Source organism: Ursus arctos, unplaced genomic scaffold (assembly GCF_023065955.2).
Source record: "Ursus arctos isolate Adak ecotype North America unplaced genomic scaffold, UrsArc2.0 scaffold_5, whole genome shotgun sequence".
NCBI classification, from domain to species: domain Eukaryota; kingdom Metazoa; phylum Chordata; class Mammalia; order Carnivora; family Ursidae; genus Ursus; species Ursus arctos.
Window position 1 is genome coordinate 10851079 of NW_026623067.1, and position 24715 is coordinate 10875793.

General features: G+C 44.2%; 1 protein-coding gene across 2 annotated transcripts; it reads left to right on the plus strand.

Moving 5' to 3' along the window:
* The first annotated feature begins 1092 nt into the window (after positions 1–1092).
* On the plus strand, positions 1093–24715 carry PGBD2 (piggyBac transposable element derived 2). 2 transcript variants are annotated; one of them, XM_026507645.4, is made up of 3 exons: positions 1093–1220; positions 13236–13297; positions 22144–24715. In XM_026507645.4, exons 2-3 carry the CDS (start codon positions 13281–13283, stop codon positions 23924–23926), a joined length of 1800 nt encoding a protein of 599 aa, XP_026363430.1. In that variant the 5' UTR covers positions 1093–1220; positions 13236–13280; the 3' UTR covers positions 23927–24715. The 2 variants fall into 2 exon arrangements, with proteins under 2 accessions (XP_026363430.1, XP_026363432.1); XM_026507647.4 differs by having other exon boundaries at positions 22147–24715.

The window sequence follows — 24715 nt, forward strand, 5'->3', positions numbered from 1 at the left end:
CTGCTTGTGTTCCCTCTCTCACTGGCTGTGTCTCTCTCTGTCAAATAAATAAATAAATAAAATCTTAAAAAAACAAAAAGAAATCTTGTCACAGAAGAGTAGTTTTCAAAACCTAGTTCACATCAAGATCACCTCAAGGGACGTAAGGCATGGATTGATGGGCCCCGCCCTCAGTTTCTCACTGGACAGAGCTCCAGGATTCACTTATCAAGTTCCCAGGGTAAGCAGCTGTTGGGCTGGGGCCTCACTGAAAAACTGTTACCCAAAACTGGGGTCACTTTTTGGTGGGTGTGGAGCCAAAAGACACAACCAAGCCAAAGACTAGGAAAAGAAGGGTTTTACTTGCAACAGGGAGAAAACCGGGACTCTCCCAAAACAGTGTCTCCTCCTTTGAACAACAAAACTGGGGAAGTTTTAAGCTAAGGGAGCAAACATCTTCATGAAGGGGTTTGCACAATGGGGAATCCACCACGGCAGTGGGGTGAAAGTCATCCTGAGTTGATCAGGTCCAGGTCAAACTCAATGGCCGGCCACGGTCAGCACCCTCAATTCTGCGGTTCCCTTTGGTCCTGTATCTGGGTGCTCAAAGAAGCTTAGATCCTGCAGAGGTAACTCAAGTACGTGTGTCAGGTCAGTCTTCACTTCTGAGTCAGCCCTGGGAGTTCTGCCCCTGATCAGTGTGCCTTACACGGTTATGTCTCTTCTGGCCTGGGAGCTGCTGTTGGTTCTTAACATTCTTTCACAAGATGGCGGGGGGCCTTGAATAACTTATGTTGGGAAAGCGAAGACTGTCTTTTCTACAGACCCCCTAAATCCTTCTGTTTCCAGAACCACCATCCCAGAGAGAAAAAAGGTTTCGTGCCCTTGTGAGTAGGAGCAACAGACGTTGTCTAAGCGAACATGGGAGGGAGCAGGGTGAGTGGAGCTGGCCGGCAATTCTGCGGACACTTCAGCCGCTCTGACCAACCCCCGGAGGTACTTTCCAGTTCCCTCTAGGCTCCGCGGAGGCCCCGGCCTCTCTGTGGTTGCTCGGGTCGGGGGCGTGGTCGGGGGCGTGGCCGGGGCGGGACGCAGAAGGCGAGCCCCGGCGCTGCGAGCGCTCTCGTGCCGGACGTTGCGCGGCCGCGACGCCCCGGGCTGGCGCGGCCAGGCGCTCCAGGTTCGTTGTAGCCCGCTGGGTCCCGGGCAGCTCTGCGAGACTTCGGCTGCCCAGCGCGCAGGTAGGCGCCCGCCCCCGGGAGTCGCTGACCTGTCCTGGTTTGGCTATGTGAGAGGCAGGGCCTGGCGTTGCGTTTTCTCAACGGTGCCCAAGGCATTGGCCCTCGGTGCCGCGCGCGGAGGATGGGCGGGAGGGACTGGTGCGGGGACAATGGGCTGCTACGCGCAGAGCTGCTGGGGCCGAACGGAGGCTCCCGCTGCCAGGCGGGGACTCGGGCCGGGGGCGGTGCGGACTCAGCCCGGGTGACCCGAAAACCTTCGGGCAGCCAGGGTGCTCTGACGCAGGATGCGCGGGGGACCCCTGGCCGGGACCTGTGGGCGGAGCCGGGGCTGTGGTGGGGCCTGGTGGGGTGCAGAGCTCGTGCCACGCACCCTCAGGGAAGGGGCGGCTCTGCAACGTGCTGGGTGCAGGGCATGTCTGGCGTTTCTGCAGCTTCTGCCCGCTTCTGTGATTGCGGAGTGTCTTTTGTTTTCCTTTCCCCTTTTTCCGTTTGATGTGTTGGGGAGAGGAGGGGAGGGGGCCGCTGTCTCACAAAGGCTTCTCCGGAGCCGTTTTGCACGTGGCTCAACTTTGAGGCATTTACATTTATAAAATGTATTATTTTTTTTTAATTTCTTTTTGAAATAATTTCAGAATTAAAAAAAAAGTTTAGAAACTAGGACAAAGTATTCTCACATTTTATTCACTTAGACTCCCCAAATGTTAACATCGAATTTAACAGAACGGGAAAACTAGGACACTAACATCTACAGATTTTATTCAGATTGGTCTGCACCTCTCACCCATTTCCTCTCTGTGGTATAGGATCCAAGTCAGGATTTAGTTGGATGTAATTGTCTTATCTCATTGGAAAAATTTACATTTTATTTTATTTTATTTTATTTATGTATTTTTTTTTTGAAAAATTTACATTTTAAGCAGTGGAGGCCCTTTTATCCCCCCAAGACCCTTCAGAGTGGCCTTGGAAGCACCAGGTCTCAAATCAAAGGGTCTTTTCTTCCTCCATGCCAGGCCCAATAATGTCCAGCAGGGCCTCTGGGCAGCTTTGGCACTGGTGGTCACCCTCTGTGCCTTGACCCACCTAGTCCTAGCCCATCAGCCTATCCTGGTTCTCCTCCTACTTCTCAGGCCTACCTTCTTCTGTCCTGATATGTCTGAAGATGCCCTCCTTGGCCATCTTCTCTTTCAGTCTGGGCATTTTCCCTGGGTGAGCTCTTGTGGCTTCAAGAATTCTTGGGGTTTTGAGCATACCACAAATCCTCAGAAAACTCACTCGTTTATGATTCCAGGCCAGGCCATTTCTCTGTTCCAGACTTATAACCTGTGGCCTACACGATAGGGCTATCTCAAAAGCATTTCCGCCTCAATATGAGCATATCTCAGCTTGAACTCATATCTGGTCCTGTTCTAGTGCCCTCAGGTTCTGTGAATGGTACCACCCTGCCCTAGCCACTCAGCCATGCTGGGCAAGGCCACCCTGATGAGCTCTTTCCCTACCCCCAGTCGATCCAGACTTGGTTTCCTTTTCGACTCTTCCCTGGGCTGGCCCACTTTTCTCCATGGGAACCACCACCCTGCCTTTCGTCTCCCTGTGCTTGCTTTGGTGCCCTCACTCAGTTGTCCACACCACAGTCAGACTAAGCTTATTAAAATGTACAAGTGATTGTGTCATACTCAGCCTGTAAATTTTTTAAATTTCCCTTTACTAAAAAAAAGAGAGAGAGAGAGAGAAATTAAGATACAGAGCATAAAGAAAACAAAGTGATGGTTACCAGAGGGAACAAGGTGGGGGCATGGGTTAAATAGGTGATGGGGATTAAGGAGAGCACTTGTAATGAGCATCAGGTGATATACAGAATTATTGAATCACTGTATTGTATATGTGAAACTCACATAACACTGTATGTTAACTAGAATTAAAATAAAAACTTAAAATCAAAGATGCAAAAATAAATTTCCTTGTGCTGTAGGACAAAGGTAAGCCTTCTTAATGGTGCCCTCAAGGCCCTGAAATGGCTGGTCCAGCCTCTTGTACCCTCTCCTACAGGTTCCCTGCTCTGCTATGACTGGCTTTGCGGTTTTCCTTGTTTGCTGTTCCTCTTCCCAGGATTCTGTTCCCTGTGTACTCAGGGAATTCTTACTCTTCCTGCAGATCTTCACCTAGTCATCCTTTCCTTAGGGCAGTGTTCTGTGACCTCCCTAACGAGGTCCAGGTCCTGTTTTGCAGACCCTGATCTCTACCGCCTTCTCTCCTGGGTAGCCTGTTAAAGTGGCAGTTTTATACATACACGCTTAGCACCTGGTAGACACTTGTGATGTTGGCCAGATGAATGAGGAAGTGATGGGGTACTTCGTATGGTTGCTCAGCAGCCTCTATGTGAACGTTGTTGCTGGGAATTCGCTTAGCATATAGGGCCACTGCATACCCTCGTTCCATTTCTCTGTGGGTGCTGTCAGGTAGGGCAAGAGGGAGCCACACGGAAGGGATGGAGAACCTCGAGAGGGCATTGAAAGGGAAAAGTGGCTTTTGCTGCCCTTCCTGCTTAGCTTCCCTTCCCGTCCTGGTTGAATCCACTGCATTAACTGACTCCATGGACAGACTCTCTCCTACTCTCCATTTCCTGTGCATGGTTTCAGAGACTCTTCACAAATATATTTTGGTTAGGGTCAATCACATATCAGGCGTTCCTAGTTCTAGTCTAAAGAGCTGACTCAAAGTTAGAAGGTGAAATGGAAACGAAGGCCTGATGGAGGAGGTGGTGGGTGGGGTTCCCTGAACTACGGCAGTTTGCTCTGTGGTGTGAGTATTCACTGGGTGCCTGCCAGGAGCTGTGCTGGCTTCTGGGGACATAAAGGTAAATAAACTCTGCAACTGCCTGGCCATGGGGCACATGGTGAGGTCATCGTGCGGTAATCAAGGTGAAAGCCATAGGCCAGGAACCCTTGATTGGAGAAGGACGTTGCCCAGCAAGCCCAGGCAGGGGCTGGGTGGGGAAGCCCTGTGGACCAGGCTGGTGGGTGGCCTTGACCTAATTCCAGGACCCATGCAATTGTGACCTGGGGAGGTTCTCAGCAGGGTGTGAGAATGGGCACGTGTCACAGTGAGTGGGTGGAGGCTGTCACTGAGTGCTGGTGAATGGAGGAGGACCGCCTGGGGCACAACGGAGAAAAAGGTATTGAGTTGAACTGCTAAGGTGGGTGTGGCTGAAATGGTAGCATGGGTCACACTCTCTGACCCCAAATCAGGGCCAGATATGTTTGAATTTTACAAAGTCATACTAAAGCACCTCTAATCAAACACAGAATTTCTGCAGCAAAATGTATGGATATTTACAGTTAGTAATAGAAATAGACATTGCAAAGAGCCTCCCATCATTTTAGATTTTGCTGCCAGAGTTTGTTGCTAAATTTTGAAGACATGTTCAGTTTTCCCAGCATTTGTGACTAGTGAGAATTGTGGGTGAGGGGTTGGGGATCTGAAATGATAGCTAACGCTTGGGCCTGCTGTGTGTGCTTCACAGGACAACAACCCTACCAGGATTGGTACCTCAAAGATCCCGTTTCATAGGTGACACGAGGGCACAGACAAGGTCAGTGACTTGCCTATAGTCACAGAGCTTACCACTGGTGGCTCTGTCATCTACATTCTTACCAGGCCGCTGACTTATGAATGGGAAGTGGGGAGAGGGTTTGAAGGACCAGGTCTGTCTCCCACTCTTCAGACACGTAGCGTCTACAGCCCGCCTGCCTGAGTGCCCAGGAAGGTCAGAAGGCAAGGGAGGTGAAGGGAAGGGAGGTGGGAGCCCCGCAGAGGTCATAGTCAGTACTCAGATTCCCTGAGGGCCTGTGGAGGCTCGTTTCCAGGATGCTGCATCTTGTGGGCTGGCTGGGCAGTAAGCTTTTCTGAAGAGCTGAGGGGACGTTACAGGCAGCGTCAAGAAGAGCAGAGGAGGAGGTGCGGTGGTGAGAGACACTGTTGCACAAGCTGCGATGTGGGCAGGCTGGGCGGGGAGAAGTAAGGATTCTGTAAGGAGATGTTTTCATGAGACCGTGGAGTGGGGAGATGACTGTTTTCTAGTTTTCTTCCATCTGCTGTGCACGATACATGTGTTCTGGAACACCCCAGACGAACACTTCCTGCCTGCCACTCCCTCATCCCCGCAGACCACTGTCCTCCTGAGGGACGCTGAGCAGGTCACCTCAGTAGCATTTGCTTACGTGTACGCAAGTATCCCAGTGCCTTCGTGTGTGCATGTGTGAGCGTGCAAAAATGTAGATAAAATGCGTATGAACAGGAATGATGAAACAACTTTGAGTATCCCACTCAGTTTAAGAAATAGAACCTTTTACTAAAACCTTAGAAATCCTGTGTGTGTCTGCTCCAATTGCATCTTTTCTCTCCAGAGGTTAACCACTATCCTGAAGTTCCTTTTAATCATTTCCTTGCTTTTCTTTATAGTTTTACCCTGTGGATGTATGTGTTTGCAGATTATTAGTTTTGTTTATGTTAGTTTATATTCTATATACTTAATATATATATATTATAATATATATTAGTTTTGTTTACCTTTTTGGTCCTTGTAAAATGAAGCATATAGCAAGCTTTCTGGGGTGTTTTGCTCAGGGTATTTTTGCAATTCATTCAGGGGTGCGTGTGGCTGATGTTCTTTGTTCACTTTCTCTGTCGTATTCTATTGCACCCATTCCAGTGATGGCCATCTGGGCTGTCTCTGGTCTCTGCTACTGTAAATAGACAGGATTGGAGTGGGCATTCTTGTCCTGGTCTCCTGGTGCATAGATACGGTAGTTCCACTAGAGCCCGGGTCATCAAATAGGGTGGGGTGGCATGGGGAGGGAAAAACAGGTGTGGAGGAGACAGGGAGACACCTTTGGTTGTCACACCTGGCAGGTGGGGAGCTGCTGTACTAACCGGTAGAGGCCCATGGTGCTGCTAAGGAGCCTCCCCACCTCTTCCCACACACTAAGGAATTGTTCAGCTCCAGGTGCCGGTGCTAAGGCTGAGAAGACCTAAATACCTGGGGCGGATTGCTGGGTGGGTTTGGGTGTGTCCAACTTTGGTAGATACTAATGCATTGTTTACACTCATTTCAGCAGTATGGGCCTTCTAATACTACTCACTGATCTCTCCAACACTTGATAATGTCTGTCTTTAAGATTTTTGCCAACCTAGAATGCAAGCTGGTGCAGCCACTCTGGAAAACAGTATGGGTGTTCCTCAAAACGTGAACTAGAGCTACCCTGTGACCCAACAATTGCACTACTACGTATTTATCCAAAGGATACAAACTGAGTGATTCAAAGGGGCCCTTGCACCCCAGTGTTTATAGCAGCCATGTCCACAATAGCCAAACTATGGAAAGAGCCCAGATGTCCATCAACAGATGAATGGATAAAGAAGAGGTGGTGTATATATGTAGGAATATTATTCAACCATCAAAAAGAATGAAATCTTACCATTTACAATGATGTGGATAGAGCTAGAGGGTATTATCCTAGGTGAAGTCGTCAGAGGAAGGCAAATATTGTAAGATTTCACTCATATGTGGAATTTAAGAAACAGAACAGGATCACAGGGGAAGGGAGGGGAAAATAAAATAAGACAAAAATCGGAGAGGGAGACAAACCAGGAGAGACTCTTGAGTCTAGGAAACAAACTGAGGGTTGCTGGAGGGGAGGGTGGGTGGAGGTGTGGGGGTAACTGAATGAAGGACATTAAGGAGGGCATGTGATGTAATCAGCAACAGATGAACCACTAAACTCTACCTCTGAAACTAAAAAAAAAAAAAAAAAAAAAATGCCAATCTGGTATATGTGAAGTGACATCTCAATCGTGGTTAAAATTTTTATTTCCTAAATAGCAATGAGTTTGACTATCTTTTCATGTTTGTGTGCTGTTTGTATTTCCTTTGAGAGGTGCCTCCTGGTATCCTTTTGCCCATTTCCCTGCTGTGTTAATTGTGTTTTTCTTAATTGTTCCTGTGATTTCTTTATATGTCTTAAATTCTTTATATCTCCTAGATACTAATCCTTGTATTTGTTACAAGTAACTTTTTATATATATTATGAGTTTCTCCTGATGAACCAAAAAATCCTTAGTTTAAACGTGGTGTCATTTATCCATCATTTTCTTTATGGTTAATACTTTCTGCAGACAGAGGTGGTTCCTGCTGGTTCCCCAGGTAGACATGACTCCCATTAGGAGCACATTCCAAGCAGGGCTGGAGCCAGGTCACAGCTCTCCGTCAGGGTCCACAGCTGGGTCTGAGGTGAGCAGGTCTGCCACTGGGGTCTTAGACAGGTGTGTCTCCTCCTGGTTCCCTGGGCTTCCCCTAGACTGACAGAGAGAGGCTGACACCAAGTCTCAGGGCTCCCTAAGGGTCTATAGCTGACACTGACGTTGGCAGGGCTAATACCAGAGGCATGGGTGGGGATTGCCGGCTTGCTGGGTGAGCAGGACTAAGGGCAGGGCTAGAGCTGCCTTGGGGTCCATAGTCTGGTCCCAGGCTGGCAGTCTTATTACTAGGCTGTGTGCAGTGTGGCTCTTCCTGAGCTTCTTGGCACTGTTTGCAGTAGGGCCAAGTGGGCCTGGAGCTGAGTCCCTAGAGAGTTGGGGCTACTTTGGATTGTAGGCCAGATCGCGCTTGGTGAGCTTGCCAGCAGAGTGCTGGCCTGTCTTTTCAGAGAAGCGCTCCTTAGTCTTGGGGTTCACCCAGGTTTTGTAGCCTCCTACCTGGATCCCAAAGCTCCTACAAAAGCACTTTTTCCATGGTTGGCCGCCAAAATCACTGTGTAGGGAGCCACAAATGGGGACTTTCTGTTCTGCTGTCTTGTTCACATCACTGCTATTTATTTAGGATTGACTCAGCATGTCAGTTCTGCTGTTCAGTTCTCAGTAATTTTGTCTGCTTGATCATTAATCAGTGAAAGAGGTATATTGAAACCTGTCACTTTTGTGGGGGGAAGGGGGAGGGAAGGAGGGAGAGAGGGAGGGAAAGAAAGGGAGGGAAGAAGAAGAGAAAAGAAAAAGAAATCATTGCCAGATTCAATACTGTGAATCTTTTCCCTATGTTTTCTTTGAAGAATTTTATATGTTTCGGTCTTTGATACATTTTGAGTTAATCTTTGTATATGATGTAAGGTGAGAGAGCCCACCTTTATTCCTTTGCACGTACATACCCAGTTTTTTCAACACCGTTTGTTAGAGACTGTCCTTTCCCTATTGAGTAGTTTTTACATCCTTTTTGAAGATTACCTGACCATATACACGAGGGTTTATTTCTGGCTCTGTTATAATTCACTGGTCTCTATATCTGTCTTTATACCACTGTTTCAACTTCTTTACCTTTGTAATATGTATTGAAATGAGGAAGTGTGAATTCTCCAACTTTGTTCTTCCTTTCCAAAATTATTTTGGCTATTTGGGGTACTTTGATACCAAATGATTTTAGAATGGGTTTTTCTATTTCTGGAAAAAATAGTGCTATTGGGATTTTGATAGAGATTGCATTGAATCCGTTGATTACTTTGGGTAGTATTGAGTTTTTAGCAATTTTAAGTCTACCAACCCATGAATGCAAGGTATCTTTCTATTTTTGTGTGTGTGTGTTTTAAAAAATTACTTTATGTTTTGTCATTTTCAGTGTACAGTTCTTTCACATCTTTGGTTAGGATTCTTCCTAAATATTTATTCTTTTCAGTGCTATGGTAAATGGATTTGTGTTCCTAATTTCCACTTCAAATTGTTCATTGTTAATGTATAGAAATGCAACTGATTCTTGGTGTCTTGATTTTGATTTCTGCAACTTTGTTGAACTTGTTTATTCTTCTTTTTTTTTTAATCTTTAGAATTTCTACATATAAGATCATGTTATCTGGGGCGCCTGGGTGGCACAGCGGTTAAGCGTCTGCCTTCGGCTTAGGGCGTGACCCCGGCGTTATGTGATCGAGCCCCACATCAGGCTCTTCCGCTATGAGCCTGCTTCTTCCTCTCCCACTCCCCCTGCTTGTGTTCCCTCTCTCGCTGGCTGTCTCTCTCTCTGTCGAATAAATAAATAAAATCTTAAAAAAAAAAAAAAGATCTTGTTATCTGCAAACAGATAATTCTACTTCCTTCTTTCCAGTCCGGATTCCTTTTATTTCTTTTTCCTGCCTAATGGCTCTGGCTAAGACTTATAGTACTATGTTTAATAGAAAGGCCAGAGGAAACAATTTTATCTTGATACTGTTTTTAGAGGAAAAGCTTTCAGTCTTTCACTATTTTGTATATTAGCTGTGATTTTTCCCCCCATATTTGGTCTTTATTATGTTGAGTTGGTTTCCTTTTATTCCTACTTTATTAAGAGTTTTTATAATAAAAGAATGTTGAATCTTGTTAAATGTTTTTTCTGCATTATTTGATGTGAACATATGGCTTTTACCTTTCATTCTGTTGACACGGTATATTACACTGGTTGATTTTTTTTCTCATGTTGAACTATTCTTGCATTCCAGAAATAAATCCCACTTTGTTGTGGTATATAATCCTTTCAATGTACTATTGAATTTACTTTGCTGATAATATTTTCTTGAGGATCAATATTCATCAAGGGTATGGGTCTTTAGTTTTCTTCTAGTATCTTTGTCTGGCTCCAGTATCAGGATAATGCTGGCTCAGTTATTGTATTTTTCTACTCCAGAATTTGTTTGCTTCTTTTTTATGGTTTCTGTCTTTTGTCAATATTCTCATTTTGTTCATGCATTTCCTGATATTGTGTCTCTCTGTGTTCTCTTTTAGCTCATTGAACATCTTTAACAAATTGTTTTGAATTCTTCAAGAAATTCCGCAGTCTGCCTTTCTTTAGGATCAATTTCTGGAGCTTTATTTTGTTTCTGTCATTGGGCCGTGTTTCCCAGTTTCTCTGTATGCTCATGGTCTGTTGAGATTTGGCCATTCAAAAAACAAAACAAAACAAAAACAGCCTCCTCTCTCAGTCTTTATGGACTGGCTTTGTTCAGGGGAATATGTCAGCAGTCAGCCCACCTAGAAGTTTGGAACCTCACCAGCATTTTCTGGTGATGCATTCTCTGGACTTGAGTGTGTACTTTTAATTGTCTCTATTTCGATGAGTAGCTTGTCCCTAATTTCTTCTCAGAAGTGTATAATCTTTCTCTCTCCCTGGCATCTTCATGTAAAACTGAAGAATTTCGAGAGCTCTGGTATACTGTGACACCTGCCTACATTTTCAGTAACCTCCAGACTGCTGCCATTCCCATCAGTGCTCCAAGTCTGACGAGGCAGAAATCTATCCCTGAGGCAGCCCCCCGGCAAGCCAGAATGTTGGACTCATAGTCTACTCTGATTTCCGTCCCAAGGGAGGAGTCGCTCTATTTACCCTAGTTGTGCCTGATCTGACGAGGGAGAGATCCGTCTATGCCCAAAATGCCATGAAGTTTTCTACCCTTTTAAATAGAATCCCATCCTATTTTTCTGTTGGCCTGGGTCCTACACCATCAAGTGGTCTCTAGAGTTCTCACAAAGGTATTCAGGTTCATATATGGTTGTTAACTTGCATTTCCATGGGGATTGAGGCCTGGAGCTCCACCATCTGCTGACATCACCTCCTCTGTATTTGTCTTTTGAACTGTCCTTACATTCCATTCTTTTCTTGTCATGTCCTTACCAGGCTTTGGTATTGGGGTAATGTTCATCTTATGAGTTTGGGGTGTTCCTTCTCTTTTTGTTTTTGGATGAATTTGAGAAGAACTGGCATTAATTATTCTTTAAATGTTTTGTAAAATTCACCAGTGAGTGCATTTGGTGTTGGGGTTTTTTTTTTTTTTTTAAAGATTTTATTTATTTATTCGACAGAGATAGAGACAGTCAGCGAGAGAGGGAACACAAGCAGGGGGAGTGGGAGAGGAAGAAGCAGGCTCATAGCGGAGGAGCCTGATGTGGGGCTCGATCCCAGAACGCCGGGATCACGCCCTGAGCCGAAGGCAGACGCTTAACCGCTGTGCCACCCAGGCACCCCGGGTTTTTGCTTTTTGTTTTTGTTTTATTGTTTGTTTTTTTTTGGTTGGGAGAGTTTGTGTTACTGATTCTTTCTACTAGTAATTGGACTGTTCAAATTTTCTGTTTCTCCTGATTCAGTCTTGGTAGATTGTGTATTTCTGAGCATTTATCAACTTTTTCTAGGTTGTCCAGTTTGTTGGCATATAATCAATAATCATTCTTAGTAGCCCCTATGATCCTTTGTTTCTGTAGTATCAGTTATAGTTTCTCCTCTTTCATTTATAATTTTGTTGATTTGGGTTCTCTTTATTTCTTGGATACTGTGGCTAGAAATTTGTCAGTTTTGTTCATCTTTTCAAAAAACTAATTCTTAGTTTTGTTAATCTCACCTATTATTTTTCTGTTCGCTAATTTACTTATTTTGCTCCGCTTTCTTTTCTGCTGCTAACTTTGGGCTTAGGTTATTCTTTTAAAAATTTTTAAATTTAATTTTAAATTCCAGTATAGTTAATATACAGTGGTATAATAGTTTCAGGTGTACAATATAGTGATTCAGCAATTCCATACATTACCCTGTGCTCATCATAAGTGCACTCCTTAATCCCCGTCCCCTATTTTACCCATCCCTCCACCCACCTCCCTTTTAGTAGCCATCAGTTTGTTCACTAGAGTTAAGAGTCATTTCTTGATTTCTCTCTCTTTTTCTTCCTTTGCTCATTTTTTATTTTTTGTTTCTTAAATTACACATATGAATGAAATCATATGGTCTTTGTCTTTCTCTGACTCACTTGTTTCACTTAGCATAATACTCTCTAGCTCCATCCATGTTGTTGCAAATGACAAGATTTCATTCTTTTTTATGGCTGAATAATATTCCATTGTATATATATACCACTTCTTCTTTATCCATTCATCTATTCTTCTTATAGTACCTTGAGGTATAAAGTTAAGTTTTTTATTTGTGATCATTCTGTTTTCTTTATGTATGTGTTTATAATATTAAGCTTCTCTCCTAGAAACCTTCTGCTGCGACCTAAATGTTTTGGTATGTTGTGTTTTCTTTTTCATTTTTTACAAAATACTATTTATTTACTTATTTATTTGAGAAAGAGAGCACACGAGTGGGTGGAGGGAAAGGGAGAGAGAATCTTAAGCAGGGTCCACACTCAGTGCAGAGCCTGACGTGGGGCTCAGTCTCATGATCCTGAGATCATGACCTGAGCCAAAATCAGGAGTCTGAATGCCACCCATGTGCACCTCAAGATACTTTTCAATTTCCCCTTTAATTTTTCTTTGATCCGCTGGTTGTTAAGAGAATGTTGTTTCATAGTTCTTTATACATCTAGGACTTCAATGTCTAATACGGTGCCCACTGGCCAAGCATATGTGACTATTTTCATTAAAATTAATTGAAATTACATAAAATTAAAAATTCACTGTCTCAGTCACACTAGCCATATATATCAGATGTTTAATAACCACATGTGGCTCATGGCTGCCATATTGGGCAGCATCGATAGAAAATATTTCCATTATTACAATAGGTTCTGTTGGTAGTCTTGATACAGAATAATAGTTGTCAACCGGTGCAGTTTTGTCCCCCATGGGACACATGGCAATGTCTAGAAACATTTTTGATTTCCACAATTAGGGGATCGTGTTCTAATGGTATCTGGTGGGTAGATGTCTGGAAAGCTATTAAACATCCTATAATACACAGGACAGCCCCCACAGCAGAGACTCATCCAGCCCACATGCCAGTAGCTCTGATGGTGAAAAACTTTGCCCTACAATATATTTTGGTGTGAGGTAGAGAGCTCATTGTTTTTCCCTCTGATTAGCCAGTTGACTAGACACCATCTCCTGTGTGTACTCAATCCATCCCACTCTGGTTGCTCGTGAACCTTAAGCTAGAGATGTTTTTTCCCTTAAATGGTGGAGAAGGTCCTGTTGCCTTGCTAATTAAGATAGGATTTTTAAAAATCATCTTCTGTTGTCTTACAGATTCTTTGACTGCACATACAGACAACTCTGTGTTCCGAGTTCATCATGGCTTCACCTTCAAGGTAAATGTGTTTGATAAAAGGCTTTATGCAAGTACTTACTCCTCTCTTTTTGAAAGGCCAAGCCCTTGACACTTTTAGCCCTAGCGGGAGGGGCAGAGGGAGAGGGAGAACACACTCCAGGCTGAGCACAGAGCCTAATGTAGGGCTCGATCTCACGACCCTGAGATCAGGACCAAGCTAAAACCAACAGTTGGTCGCTTAACTGACTGCACCACTCAGGCACCCCTTCCTCATCTTTTAATGCACAAGATGGTTGCTGGTGGGCTGCCTTAGTCCCTGAAAGCTTTGCCACTCAATGAGTGTTTGTTTGTTTGTTTCAAGTTTTTATTTAAATTCTAGTTAACATATACTGTAATATTGGTTCAGGAGTAGAATTTAGTGATTCATCACTTACCTATAACACCCAGTGCTCATCACAACAAGTACCCTCCTTAATACCCATTACGCATATAGACTGTCCCTGGCCACCTCCCCTCCAGCAAGCCTGTTTGTTCTCTATAATAATCTCCTGTGGTATACCTCCCCCTCATTTTTTTTAGTTCCTTCCTTTGTAGTCATCTGTTGTTTTTTTCCTTAAATGCCATATATGAGTGAAATCCTATGGTATTTCTCTTTGACTGACTGACTTGGCTTAGCATACATAATACTGTCTAGTTCTGCCCACATCACTGCAAATGAGAAGCTATCATTCGTTTTGAAGGCTGAGTAATATTCCATTGCACACCACATCTTTATCCATTCATCAGTCCATGGACATCTGGACTCTTTTCATAGTTTTGCTATTGTTGATAGTGCTGCTATAAACATTGGAGTGCATGTGCCCCTTCAAAACAGTATTTTTCTATCCTTTGGGTAAATACCTAGTAGTCCAATTGCTGGATTATAGGGTAGTTCAATTTTTCACTTTTGAGGAACCTCCATACTGTTTTCCAGAGAGGCTGCACCAATTTGCATTCCCACCAGCAGTGCAAGGGGGTTCCCCTTTCTCTGCCTCCTCGCCAACATCTGTTGTTCCTGGTGTTGTTATTTTTAGCCATTATGACAGATACAAGGTAGAATCTCATGATTTTGATTTGTATTTCCTTGATGATGAATGCTGTTGAGCATTTTTTCATGTGTCTGTTAGCCATCTGGATGCCTTCTTTGGAAGAATGTCTATTCATGTCTTCTGCCCATTTCTTAACTGGATTATTTCATTTTAGGGTATTGAGTTTGACAAGTTCATTATAGATTTTGGATACTAACCCTTTATCAGATATGTCATTTGTAGATATCTTCTCCCATCTGTAGGTTGCCTTTTAGTTTGTTGATTGTTTCCTTCACTGTGCAAAAGCTTTTGATCTTGATGAAGTCCCAATAGTTTATTTTTGCTTTTCTCTCTCTTGTCTCTGGCAACGTATCTAGTAAGAAATTGGTAAGGCAACTTCAAAGAGATTGGTGCCTATGTTTTCCTCTAAGATTTTGATGGATTCCTGTCTCACATTTTGGTCTTTTATCCATTTTGAGTCTATTTTTGTATATGGTGTAAGAAGGTGGTCCAGTTTCATTCTTCCACATGTGGCTGTCCAGCTTTCCCAGCACCATTTGTTGAAGAGACTGTCCTTTTTCCATTGGATATTCTTTCCTGCTTTGGCAAAGATTAGTTGACCACATAGGGCTGCGTCCATTTCTGGGTCTCTGTTCTGTTCCAAAGATCAATGTGTCTGTTTTTGTGCTGATACCATGCTGTCTTGATGATTACCCCTTTATAATATAGTTTAAAGTCCAGGATTGTGATGCCTCCAGCTTTGGTTTTGTTTTTCAAGATTGCTTTGGCTATTCGGGGTCATAGGTTCCGTACAAATCTTATTGTTGTTTGTTCTAGCTCTGTGAAAAATACCTCTAGTATTTTGCTAGGGATTACATTAAATGTATAGTTTGCTCTAGGTAATGTAGACATTTTCGCATTTATTCTTCCAATCCATGAGCATAGAATGTTTTCCCATTTCTTTGTGTCTTCCTCAATTTCTTTCATAAGTGTTCTGTAGTTTTCAGAGTACAGATCTTTTACCTCTTTGGTTAGGTTTATTCCTAGGTATCTGATTGTTTTGGTGAATGTTTTGGTAAATGGGATCAATTCTTTTTCTCTTTCTGCTGCTTCATTATTGGTGTATAGAAATGCAAGAGATTTCTACATTGATTTTGTATCTTGCAACTTTACTGAATTTGTGTATCAGTTCTAGCAATTTTTTGCTGGAGTCTTATGGGTGTTGTCTGCTAAGAGTGAAAGTTTGACTTCTCTGTGGATTTGAGTGCCTTTTGTTGTTATTGTTGTCTGCTGAGGCTAGGACCTCCGGTACTATTTTATTTTATTTATTTATTTTTTATTATTTTTTTTAATCATTTTTTATTATGTTAGTCACCATACAGTACATCCCCGGTTTCCGATGTAAGGCTCGATGATTCATTAGTTGTGTATAACACCCAGTGCACCATGCAATACGTGCCCTCCTTACTTCCGGTACTATTTTAAATAACAGTGGTGAGAGTGGACATCGCTGTTTTGTTCCTGACCCTGGAAGAAAAGCTCTGTTTGTCCCCATTGAGGATGATGTTAGCTGTGAGTCTTTCATACACGGCCTTTATGATGTTGAGGTATGTTCCCTCTATCCCGACTTTGTGGAGGGTTTTCATCAAGCATGGATGTTGTACTCTCTCAAATATTTTTTCTGCATCTATTGAGAGGATCATATGGTTCTTACCTTTCTTTCATTAATGTGGTGTGTCATGTTGATTGATTTGCAGATGTCAGACAATCCTTGTAGCCCAGGAATAAATCTCACTTGATTATGCTGAATGATTCTTTTAGTGTAGTGTTGGATTCAGTTTGCTAGTATGTTGTTGAGAATTTTTGCATCTATGTTCATCAGGGATATTGTCCTCATTGGGCTCTTTCTCTGGTTTTGGAATCAAGGTAATCCTGGCCTGATAGAATGAGTTTGGAAGGTTTTCTTCCATTTTTATTTTTTGGAGCAATTTGAGAAGAATGGGTATTAACTCTTCCTTAAATGTTTGGTAGAATTTCCCTGAGAATCCAGATGGCCCTGACTTTCATTTGTTGGGAGAGTTTTGATTACCAATTTAATTTATTTGCTGGTTATGGGTCTGTTCACATTTTCTGTTTCTTCCTGATTCACTTTTGGTAGTTTATATATTTCTAGGAATTTATCCGTTTCTTCCAGATTGCCCAGTTCGTTGGCATATTAGTTTTCATAATGTTCTCATAATTGTACTTCTGTGGTATTGGTTGTTATCTCTCCTCTTGCATTTGTGATTTTGTTTATTTGGGTCCTTTCTCTCTCTCTCTCTCTCTCTCTCTCTATCTCTTTTTGGTAAGTCTGGCTAGGGGTTTATCAATCTTATTAATTAATTCTTTCAAAGAACAAGCTCCTAGTTTCACTTATCTGTTTTACTGGGTTTTTCTTTTTTTATATCATTTATTTTTGCCCTAATCTTTATTACTTCACTTCTGCTTCCTGTTCATTTTCTAGCTCCTTTAGCTGTAAGGTTAGGTTGTATATTTGAGACTTTTCTTGCTTCTTGAGGTAAGGCTGTGTTGCAGTATAGTTCCCTCTTAGGACTGCTTATGCTGCATGCCAAAAATTTTGGACTGTCCTATTTTCATTTTCATTTGCTTCCATGTATTTTTTTTTATTCCTTCTTTATTTTCTAATTAACCCATTCATTCTTTAGTATGGTGTTCTTTAACCTCCATGTTTATGTGGTTTTTCCACACTTTTTCTTGTGGTTGACTTCAAGTTTCATAGCGTTGTGGTGAGAAAATATGCATGATATGATATCAGTCTTTTTGTATTTGTTGAGGCCTTATTTGTGACCCAGTGTCTGGTCTCTTCTGGAGATGTTCCATGTGCACTCAAAAAGAATGTATATTCTGGTGCTTTCGAATGAAATGTTCTGAATATATCTGTTAAGTCCATCTGGTCCAGTTTATTATTTAAAGCCATTGTTTCCTTGTTGATTTTCTGCTTAGATGATCTATTGCTGTAAGTGGGGTGTTAAAGTCCCCTAATATTACTATATTATTATTGATGACTTTAATTAAGTTTGTTATTAATTGATTTTTATATTTGGCTATTCCAATTTTGGGGGCATAAATATATACAATCGTTAGATGTTATTGTTGGATAGACCTGTTTATTATATCACAGTGTCTTTCTTCATCTCTTGTTGCAGTCTTTAGTTTAAAATCTAGTTTGTCTGATATAAGTATGGCTACTCTGGCTTTTTTTTTTTTTTTTTTTTTTTTTTTTTTGATCTCCATCCCCTCACTTTCAATCTACAAGTGTCTTTAGGTCTAAAATGAGTTTCTTGTAGGCAGCATAGAGATGAATCTTGGTTTTTTTTTTTATCCATTCTGGTACCCTGTGTCTATTGATGGGAGCATTTAGTTTGTTTACATTCAGAGTGAGTATTGATAGATATGAATTTAGTGCCATTGTGTTAATCGTCAAGTGACTGTTCCTGTAGATTTTCTCTGTTCCTATCCTGTCTTTGTTGCCTGTGGTCTTTCTTTCCCTCTCAGAGTGCCCCCTTTTTATTTCTTGCAGGGTTGATTTAGTGGTCATGAACTCCTTTAGTTTTTGTTTGTCTGAGAAACTCTTTATCTCTCCTAATATTCTGAATGATGATAGCCTTGCTGGATAAAGTATTTTTGGCTGCATATTTTTCCCATTCAGCACGTTGAATATATCATACATCTCTCTTCTGGCCTGTTAAGTTTCTGTGGATAGATCTGCTAATCTTATTTGTGTTTCCTTGTAATTTAGGGACTTCTTTTCCCTTGCTGTTCTCAGGATGTTTTCCTTATCTCTATATTTTGCAAATTTTACTGCAATATACCTGGGTGTTGCCTTGCTTTTGTTGATTTTGGTCTGAGTTCTCTGTGCGTCTTGGATTTGGATGTCTGTTTCCTTCACCACTTTAGGGAGGTTTTTCAGCTATAATTTCCTCAAGTAAACCTCCTGCCCTGTTTCTCTTTCTTCTTCTGGGACTCCTATGATATGAATGTTGTTATGTTTTATGATGTCACTTTATGAGTTCTGTAAGTCTACATTTGTCATCTAATATTTTTCTTTTCCTCTTCTTTTCAGCTTCATTATTTTCCATAATTTTATTTTTTATATCACTTATTCATTCTTCTGATTCTTCCATCCTTGTGGTCATTACATACAATCAGTTTTGCATCTTGGTTATAGCATTTTTTATTTCAGACTGACTAGTTTTTAGGACTTATCTCTGTGGTACAGGATTCTATGGTATCTTCTATACTTTTCTCAAGCTCAGCTAGTATCCTTATGATTATTGTTTTAAAATCTGGGTCAGGTATATTACTTAGATCTGTTTTGAGTAGATCCCTGGCTGTGACCTTTTCTTGTTTTTCTTTTGGTATGAATTCTTCCCCCTTGGTATTTTGCCTAAGTCTCTGTCTTCTGTGTGTTAGCCTTTTTGTTTCCTCCTCATGGGAGTAATGACTGTATCAAGAGGTCAGGGAAAAAGAAAAGAAGAGGTCATATACTGACCAGGGCCTGGGACTTCAGGAAGTATTTCTGGTGTGTGCACTCTGCTGCAGTGTTTTGGCTGCTCCTTCCCTCAGGTCGGTCCTCTGCAGTGTTTCACCCTACCTTCAGCGAGGAGTGTTTGACCCTTGTCCAGTTCCAGTGTGTGGTGAGTCTTAACTAGGGGTGCTGTGGTCTCCTTGTTAAAAAGGTTAAATCCAGGGGCACCTGGGTGGCTCAGTCAGTTAAGCATCTACCTTCGGCTCAGGTCATGATCTCAGGGTTCTGGGATCAAGCTCCATGTCAGGCTCCCCATTCAGTGGGGCGTCTGCTTCTCCCTCTGTCCCTCCCCCTGCTTGTGCTCCCCCCGCCCAAATAAATAAATAAAATCTTTAAAAAACAAAAAAAGGCTGGATCCAGTATCCACTAGAACTGATTTTGTATCACACTATGGTTGGTAGACTTGGGTGTGGGGAGTCTGTGCTGGTTTTCTGGGAGAGAGGCCCAGCTGCTGCTCTGTCTCTGTCACACTTGCCCTAGTGAAGAAGCACCTGCAGAGCTTACAAGGGTGGGGCTTGGTGTAAGTGTCTGAAGCCTACACTGTGTGTGCTGTACTCCTCACTGAAGTCTGTCAGTGCTGACTGGGGTGGGGGCGGATAAAAATGCGTCACCCCACCCTCTGTTCCCTGGAAGCCCTCACAGAAGAGGGAACAATCTCCCCTCATTTTGTCCCCGGCTTCCCTCAGATCCCTACCTTCAGCCTGTCTGTGTCCAAGCTGTTAGCCCATCCAGTGGCACGGTACTCCTGTTTTATCTCACTCATGCTGACTGGGTTTCAAAACTCCAAATTGTAGGGATCTAGTGCAGCATGGACCCGCACAAATCCTCTGGGGGAGTGTCCAGCCACACTGCGGCTGGTGCCGCTTTGTCCCTGAAGGGCAGTCACCTGAACATGCAGGGCTTGAGTTCATGGTAAAGCACAGTGGAAAAGCTGATGTCCAGGTTAGCTGTACTCAGCAGCTGCCTCTGCTCCTGTGCCAACAGGCAGCTCAGTGTGTCTGATGGCTGTTTTGTCGCTGGAGAGGCAGTGCTACCTCTTCCAGATGTACTCCAAAAAGAGCATCTGTCTCTCCCGGGGGACCCAAGGGATCCTCAGACCACGCCGTCCGGGCTTCTGCCCTCCTCCACGGGAGCACCTCTCTGCTGGCCGGCTCCATCCTAGTGATGGCGTGGGCTTCTAACACTTCACTATTTGAGCTCCACTGCTTCTAAAAACGTGCTATAATCAGCCCCTCTCGTTTTCTTCCCTCAGTGGTTTTGGGAAAGTGTTTTTCTTGTGCAGTGCCCTCCGCATGTACTCTCACGTGCTCTTGCTCACTCCTCTCTCCCTGATCAGGGCTCCCTCCCCACCACCCACGATTCTTTCCTCTCCCAAATCCTGTCTCCACACCTCCTACCTTCCACAGTGTAGCGTCTTTTCTCCCTCCAGTTGTTCCCTTTGTTGTTTCAGTCCTCAGGTTGATTTCTTGGGTGTTCAGAATGATTTGATATTTATGTAGCTGTGTTCGAGGGGTGAGGAAAGCACAGGATCCCCCTGCTACTCCTTCATCTTAACTCCTCCTCCCCTTCTCCAGGAGTCTGAACAGCCATGTGCAGAGGGTGTTTGGAGGCAGGGGTGCAAACAGCAGCTTAGGTGGTAAGACTGGTGGAAGCCCTGGCTGTGACGGCCTGCATCTGCTGCTACAAACCAGGAGAGGCTGGGGGGCTTGTGAAGATGGCTACTGTCCCCCGAGAACTGCTCAGTCTGAGGTCCGTGGGAAGAGCTTCAGGTTTTCTCTCCTTGATGCTGGGCTCCCTTCCTGGCCCACAGACCATGAGAAATACCCTACTTCCCCTGAGGTCAGATCTCCTGTGCCATAGCTTCTAGCACAGAGGCTGATGGAGTCAGTGTCCAGGACGTGAGGTTGGAGTGAGTCTCTGATGCGTCTGAACTCCAAAGTCCAGGGGCAGGTCTGCAGAGAAATCACCTCTGTCGTAAAGCCTATGTCCTCCCTCTGGTTTGAAATTCTTCTCATGAGGAGGTTGGGCTGGAGTGGCACAGGGCAGCAGACCTTGCTCCATCCCACATCCCACTCTAGAGGGACACAACTGAGTATCGTCATGAGGCCTCTAGAGCCTTGGGGGCCCTGGTCCTGGTGGCCTGGGCTCTGCTCTCCTCCTATTACCTCTGAAGCCTCCTTGCTGTTTACAGATAGCAAGTCCCTTTGGGCTCAGGGCCTTGTACCTGCAGTTCTTTCTCTGTGCCTGGGACGCCCTGTCCCTGGTTGTCTGCAAGCCTCACTCTCTTTGGCCACCCACGTTGTCAGCCTTCACTCATCATCCATCTAAAATAGCAACTCCAGTCCTACTCTTTTCGCTATATTCTCTGTCCCTTATCCAGGGTGGCCCCTTTCACAACCTGATGCCATCCTGCATAGCTCCTTGTTTGTTGAACATCCTCTTCCTCCTCCCGTTAGAACAATTCCTGTGCAGGTCGGGAGTGGAGTGTGCCCACTGCCAGTCCCTGGGAAGTGCCTCCTCATGGTTGGTGCTCATGAAATAGAAGTGTCTCTTGTCATCCAGTTCATGCCCACCTGTGCAGGGAGAGTTAGGCTAGCAGGAGTTTCCATGTTTCCTGAGTCTGTTGGGCTTCTGAGTTGCAGCTAGGGTATAGTAAGATGTCTGATATTGAGGGAACCATCTGAAAATCTGTCTGAATCTGTTCAGGTCCTGAATAGGGGTAGTGAGAGTTCAAGTAGGGAGAGTTCGAGAACTTGGGAAAGAGGAAACTTACAATTGCTAAATTAATAAGGGCAAGGGAAGACCCAGGGAAGACTGAGGGGTGAAAGTAGAGCTGCTGGGGCCACTGAGTCAGAGGACATGAGTGGGTGTCACATCAGCAGCCCAGGCTCCCTGGTGGTGGTTAGTCTTACCTGGGGATGACAGTGGCACGTGGACTTACGACTAGAGGCAGTCCTCTATTCAAAACACTTTAAGAAGGAATGAAGAATGGAATGTCTCTTTAGAATGCCCCCCCTTAAAATACTTCTGCACTTGAAAGAATAATCTGTGCTGGTCTGCAAAAGTCCCTTAGCTGGCCCTGGGCCTGCTGGTGCTAGGTCTGAGATGCTGTTCAAGCTCAGGTGCTCTGCAGGGGCCGCGCCCTCCGCTCAGGCAGCCCTCTCACAGGGTTTTCTGCGGACACACCATCTCCTGTGCGGCCTGTCCACATCTTGTTTCCTGTCGTTGCAGCAGCTCCACTGTTGGGAGAGGTGCCGGTTCAAAGCCAAAGTCGACGAAGCTGCTGGAGGTTCTGAATGCACTGGAGGAGGAGGAGTCCAGCCACAGCAGGGAGGAGATCTTCATTGCGCCACCCGACAATGCCTCAGGGGACTTCACTGATGAGGACTCGGGTGACGAAGATGGCCGGCGAGGCTCCCACCTGCCAGGCAGCATCCTGCATGCCTCTGTTGTGCCTGAGGACTCCGGCACCGAGGAGGAGGAGGAGGAGGAGGAGGAGGAGGAGGATGGCCTGCAGCGGCAGCCGGCCATGAAGAGGCAGAAGGCAGCAGTGGAACCTCAGCGCGTTTGGACCAAAAGGGACATCCGACCCGACTTCGGCCCTTGGAGTGCATCGGATCCTCACATGGAGGACCTCAAAAGCCAGGAACTGAGTCCTGTAGGCCTCTTTGAGTTGTTTTTTGATGAAGGAACAATTAATTTCATTGTCAATGAGACCAATCGTTATGCCTGGCAGAAAAATGTCAACCTCGGGCTCACAGCCCAGGAATTAAAGTGTGTTTTGGGCATTTTGATTTTAAGTGGGTATATATCCTATCCAAGGAGAAGGATGTTTTGGGAAACGTCCCCTGATTCACATCATCATCTTGTGGCTGATGCGATTAGAAGGGACAGGTTCGAACTGATCTTCTCCTACCTGCACTTTGCAGATAACACTGAGCTCGATGAAAGCGATCGGTTTGCCAAAGTCAGGCCTCTCATTGTGCGGATGAATTGCAATTTCCAGAAGCACGCGCCCTTGGAGGAGTTCTACAGCTTTGGCGAGTCCATGTGTGAGTACTTTGGGCACCGGGGATCCAAGCAGCTGTCTGCAGGGAAGCCCATGCGGCTGGGCTACAAGATCTGGTGTGGGACGACCAGCAGGGGCTATCTGGTGTGGTTCGAGCCCTCCCAGGGCACGCTCTTCACCAAATCCCACAGGGGCCTGGACCTGGGAGGCAGTATGGTGGTCAAGTTTGTGGATGCGCTTCAGGAGCGTGGCTGTCTGCCTTACCACATATTTTTTGACAAGGTTTTCACAAGTGTCAAACTCATGTCCATTTTGAGGAAAAAGGGGGTGAAGGCCACAGGAACTGTTCGTGAGTACAGGACTGAGCGGTGTCCCCTCAAAGATCCCAAAGAACTCAAGAAAATGAAGAGGGGTTCATTTGACTATAAAGTTGATGAGAGTGAGGAGATTATCGTGTGCCGCTGGCATGACAGTAGTGTGGTCAACATCTGCTCCAATGCTGTGGGCATAGAGCCCGTGGGGCTCACCAGCCATCATTCAGGAGCAGCCAAGACGCGGACCCAGGTCCATCAGCCGTCCCTGGTGAAGCTGTACCAGGAGAAGGTGGGGGGCGTCAGTCGGATGGACCAGAACATTGCCAAGTACAAGGTGAAGATCCGGGGCATGAAGTGGTACTCGAGCTTCATTGGCTATGTCATCGATGCGGCCCTCAATAATGCCTGGCAGCTGCACACGATCTGCAGCCATGATGCCCAGGTGGACCTCCTGGCCTTCCGGAGGTACGTGGCCTGTGTGTACCTGGAGAGCAACGCTGACATGTCCTCCCAGGGGAGGCGAAGCAGGCGGCTAGAGACGGAGAGCCGCTTTGACATGATCGGGCACTGGATAGTCCACCAGGACAAGAGGACCCGGTGTGCCCTCTGCCACTCACAGACCAACACCCGCTGTGAGAAATGCCAGAAGGGCGTCCATGCCAAGTGCTTCAGGGAGTACCATATCCGGTGACGCACAATGGCAGGGGGAGCCTGGGGATACTGGTTTGTGAGATGTTTACAAGCTAATTACATAGAGTACATGGAGCACTTAGTTTTGTATTGGAAAATAGAGACCTGAATCCCTAGTAATTTGCTTTTGTATTTCCCCCCATCTCCATTACAGTTATCTTTTTATTGTCTTCTGTGATGCCTACGTGTAACGTAAATTAATATTTATATTGGTAATTATAGATGCTTATAAATATCTAGATTATGCTATTATTTATTTCAATGATGGGCCCCTTTTTATTTAAATAAAAGTCTTGCTTTGGGTTATAGCTGAGTCTTGGAAGTCAAATATAGCCAAAAACGTAGAAAAACTTCCATGAATAGTAAAAACGTTTTATAATTGTATGCTGTTGATTATAATCTAAGGGCAATAGTATGGTATTAATATGATAAAGGATATTTTATCATATCTATTTCACTTTAACACTAGCAAACTGTCCAGGGATAGATAATCTGCCTTGTATTTATCCAGAGGGTTAGATTTGTAGAGTTTGTATTTTCTTGATAAAAATATTTTCCTAATTCAAGTATATCCTTACAGAATCCATTTTTATAACTAGTGTGAGATAGGAATCTGCCCCCTCCAAAAAAACGACGGTTTGCATCATTTATAAATATACATATGTATATATTTCCCCAGTGATTTTAATTCTACTTATATAAATTCCCGAAATTTGGGGTTAAGTATTGAAACATAAAAAATATTTTATGTTGGAAAATAGTGGAATATATTCCAGAAGAATAAAAGAAA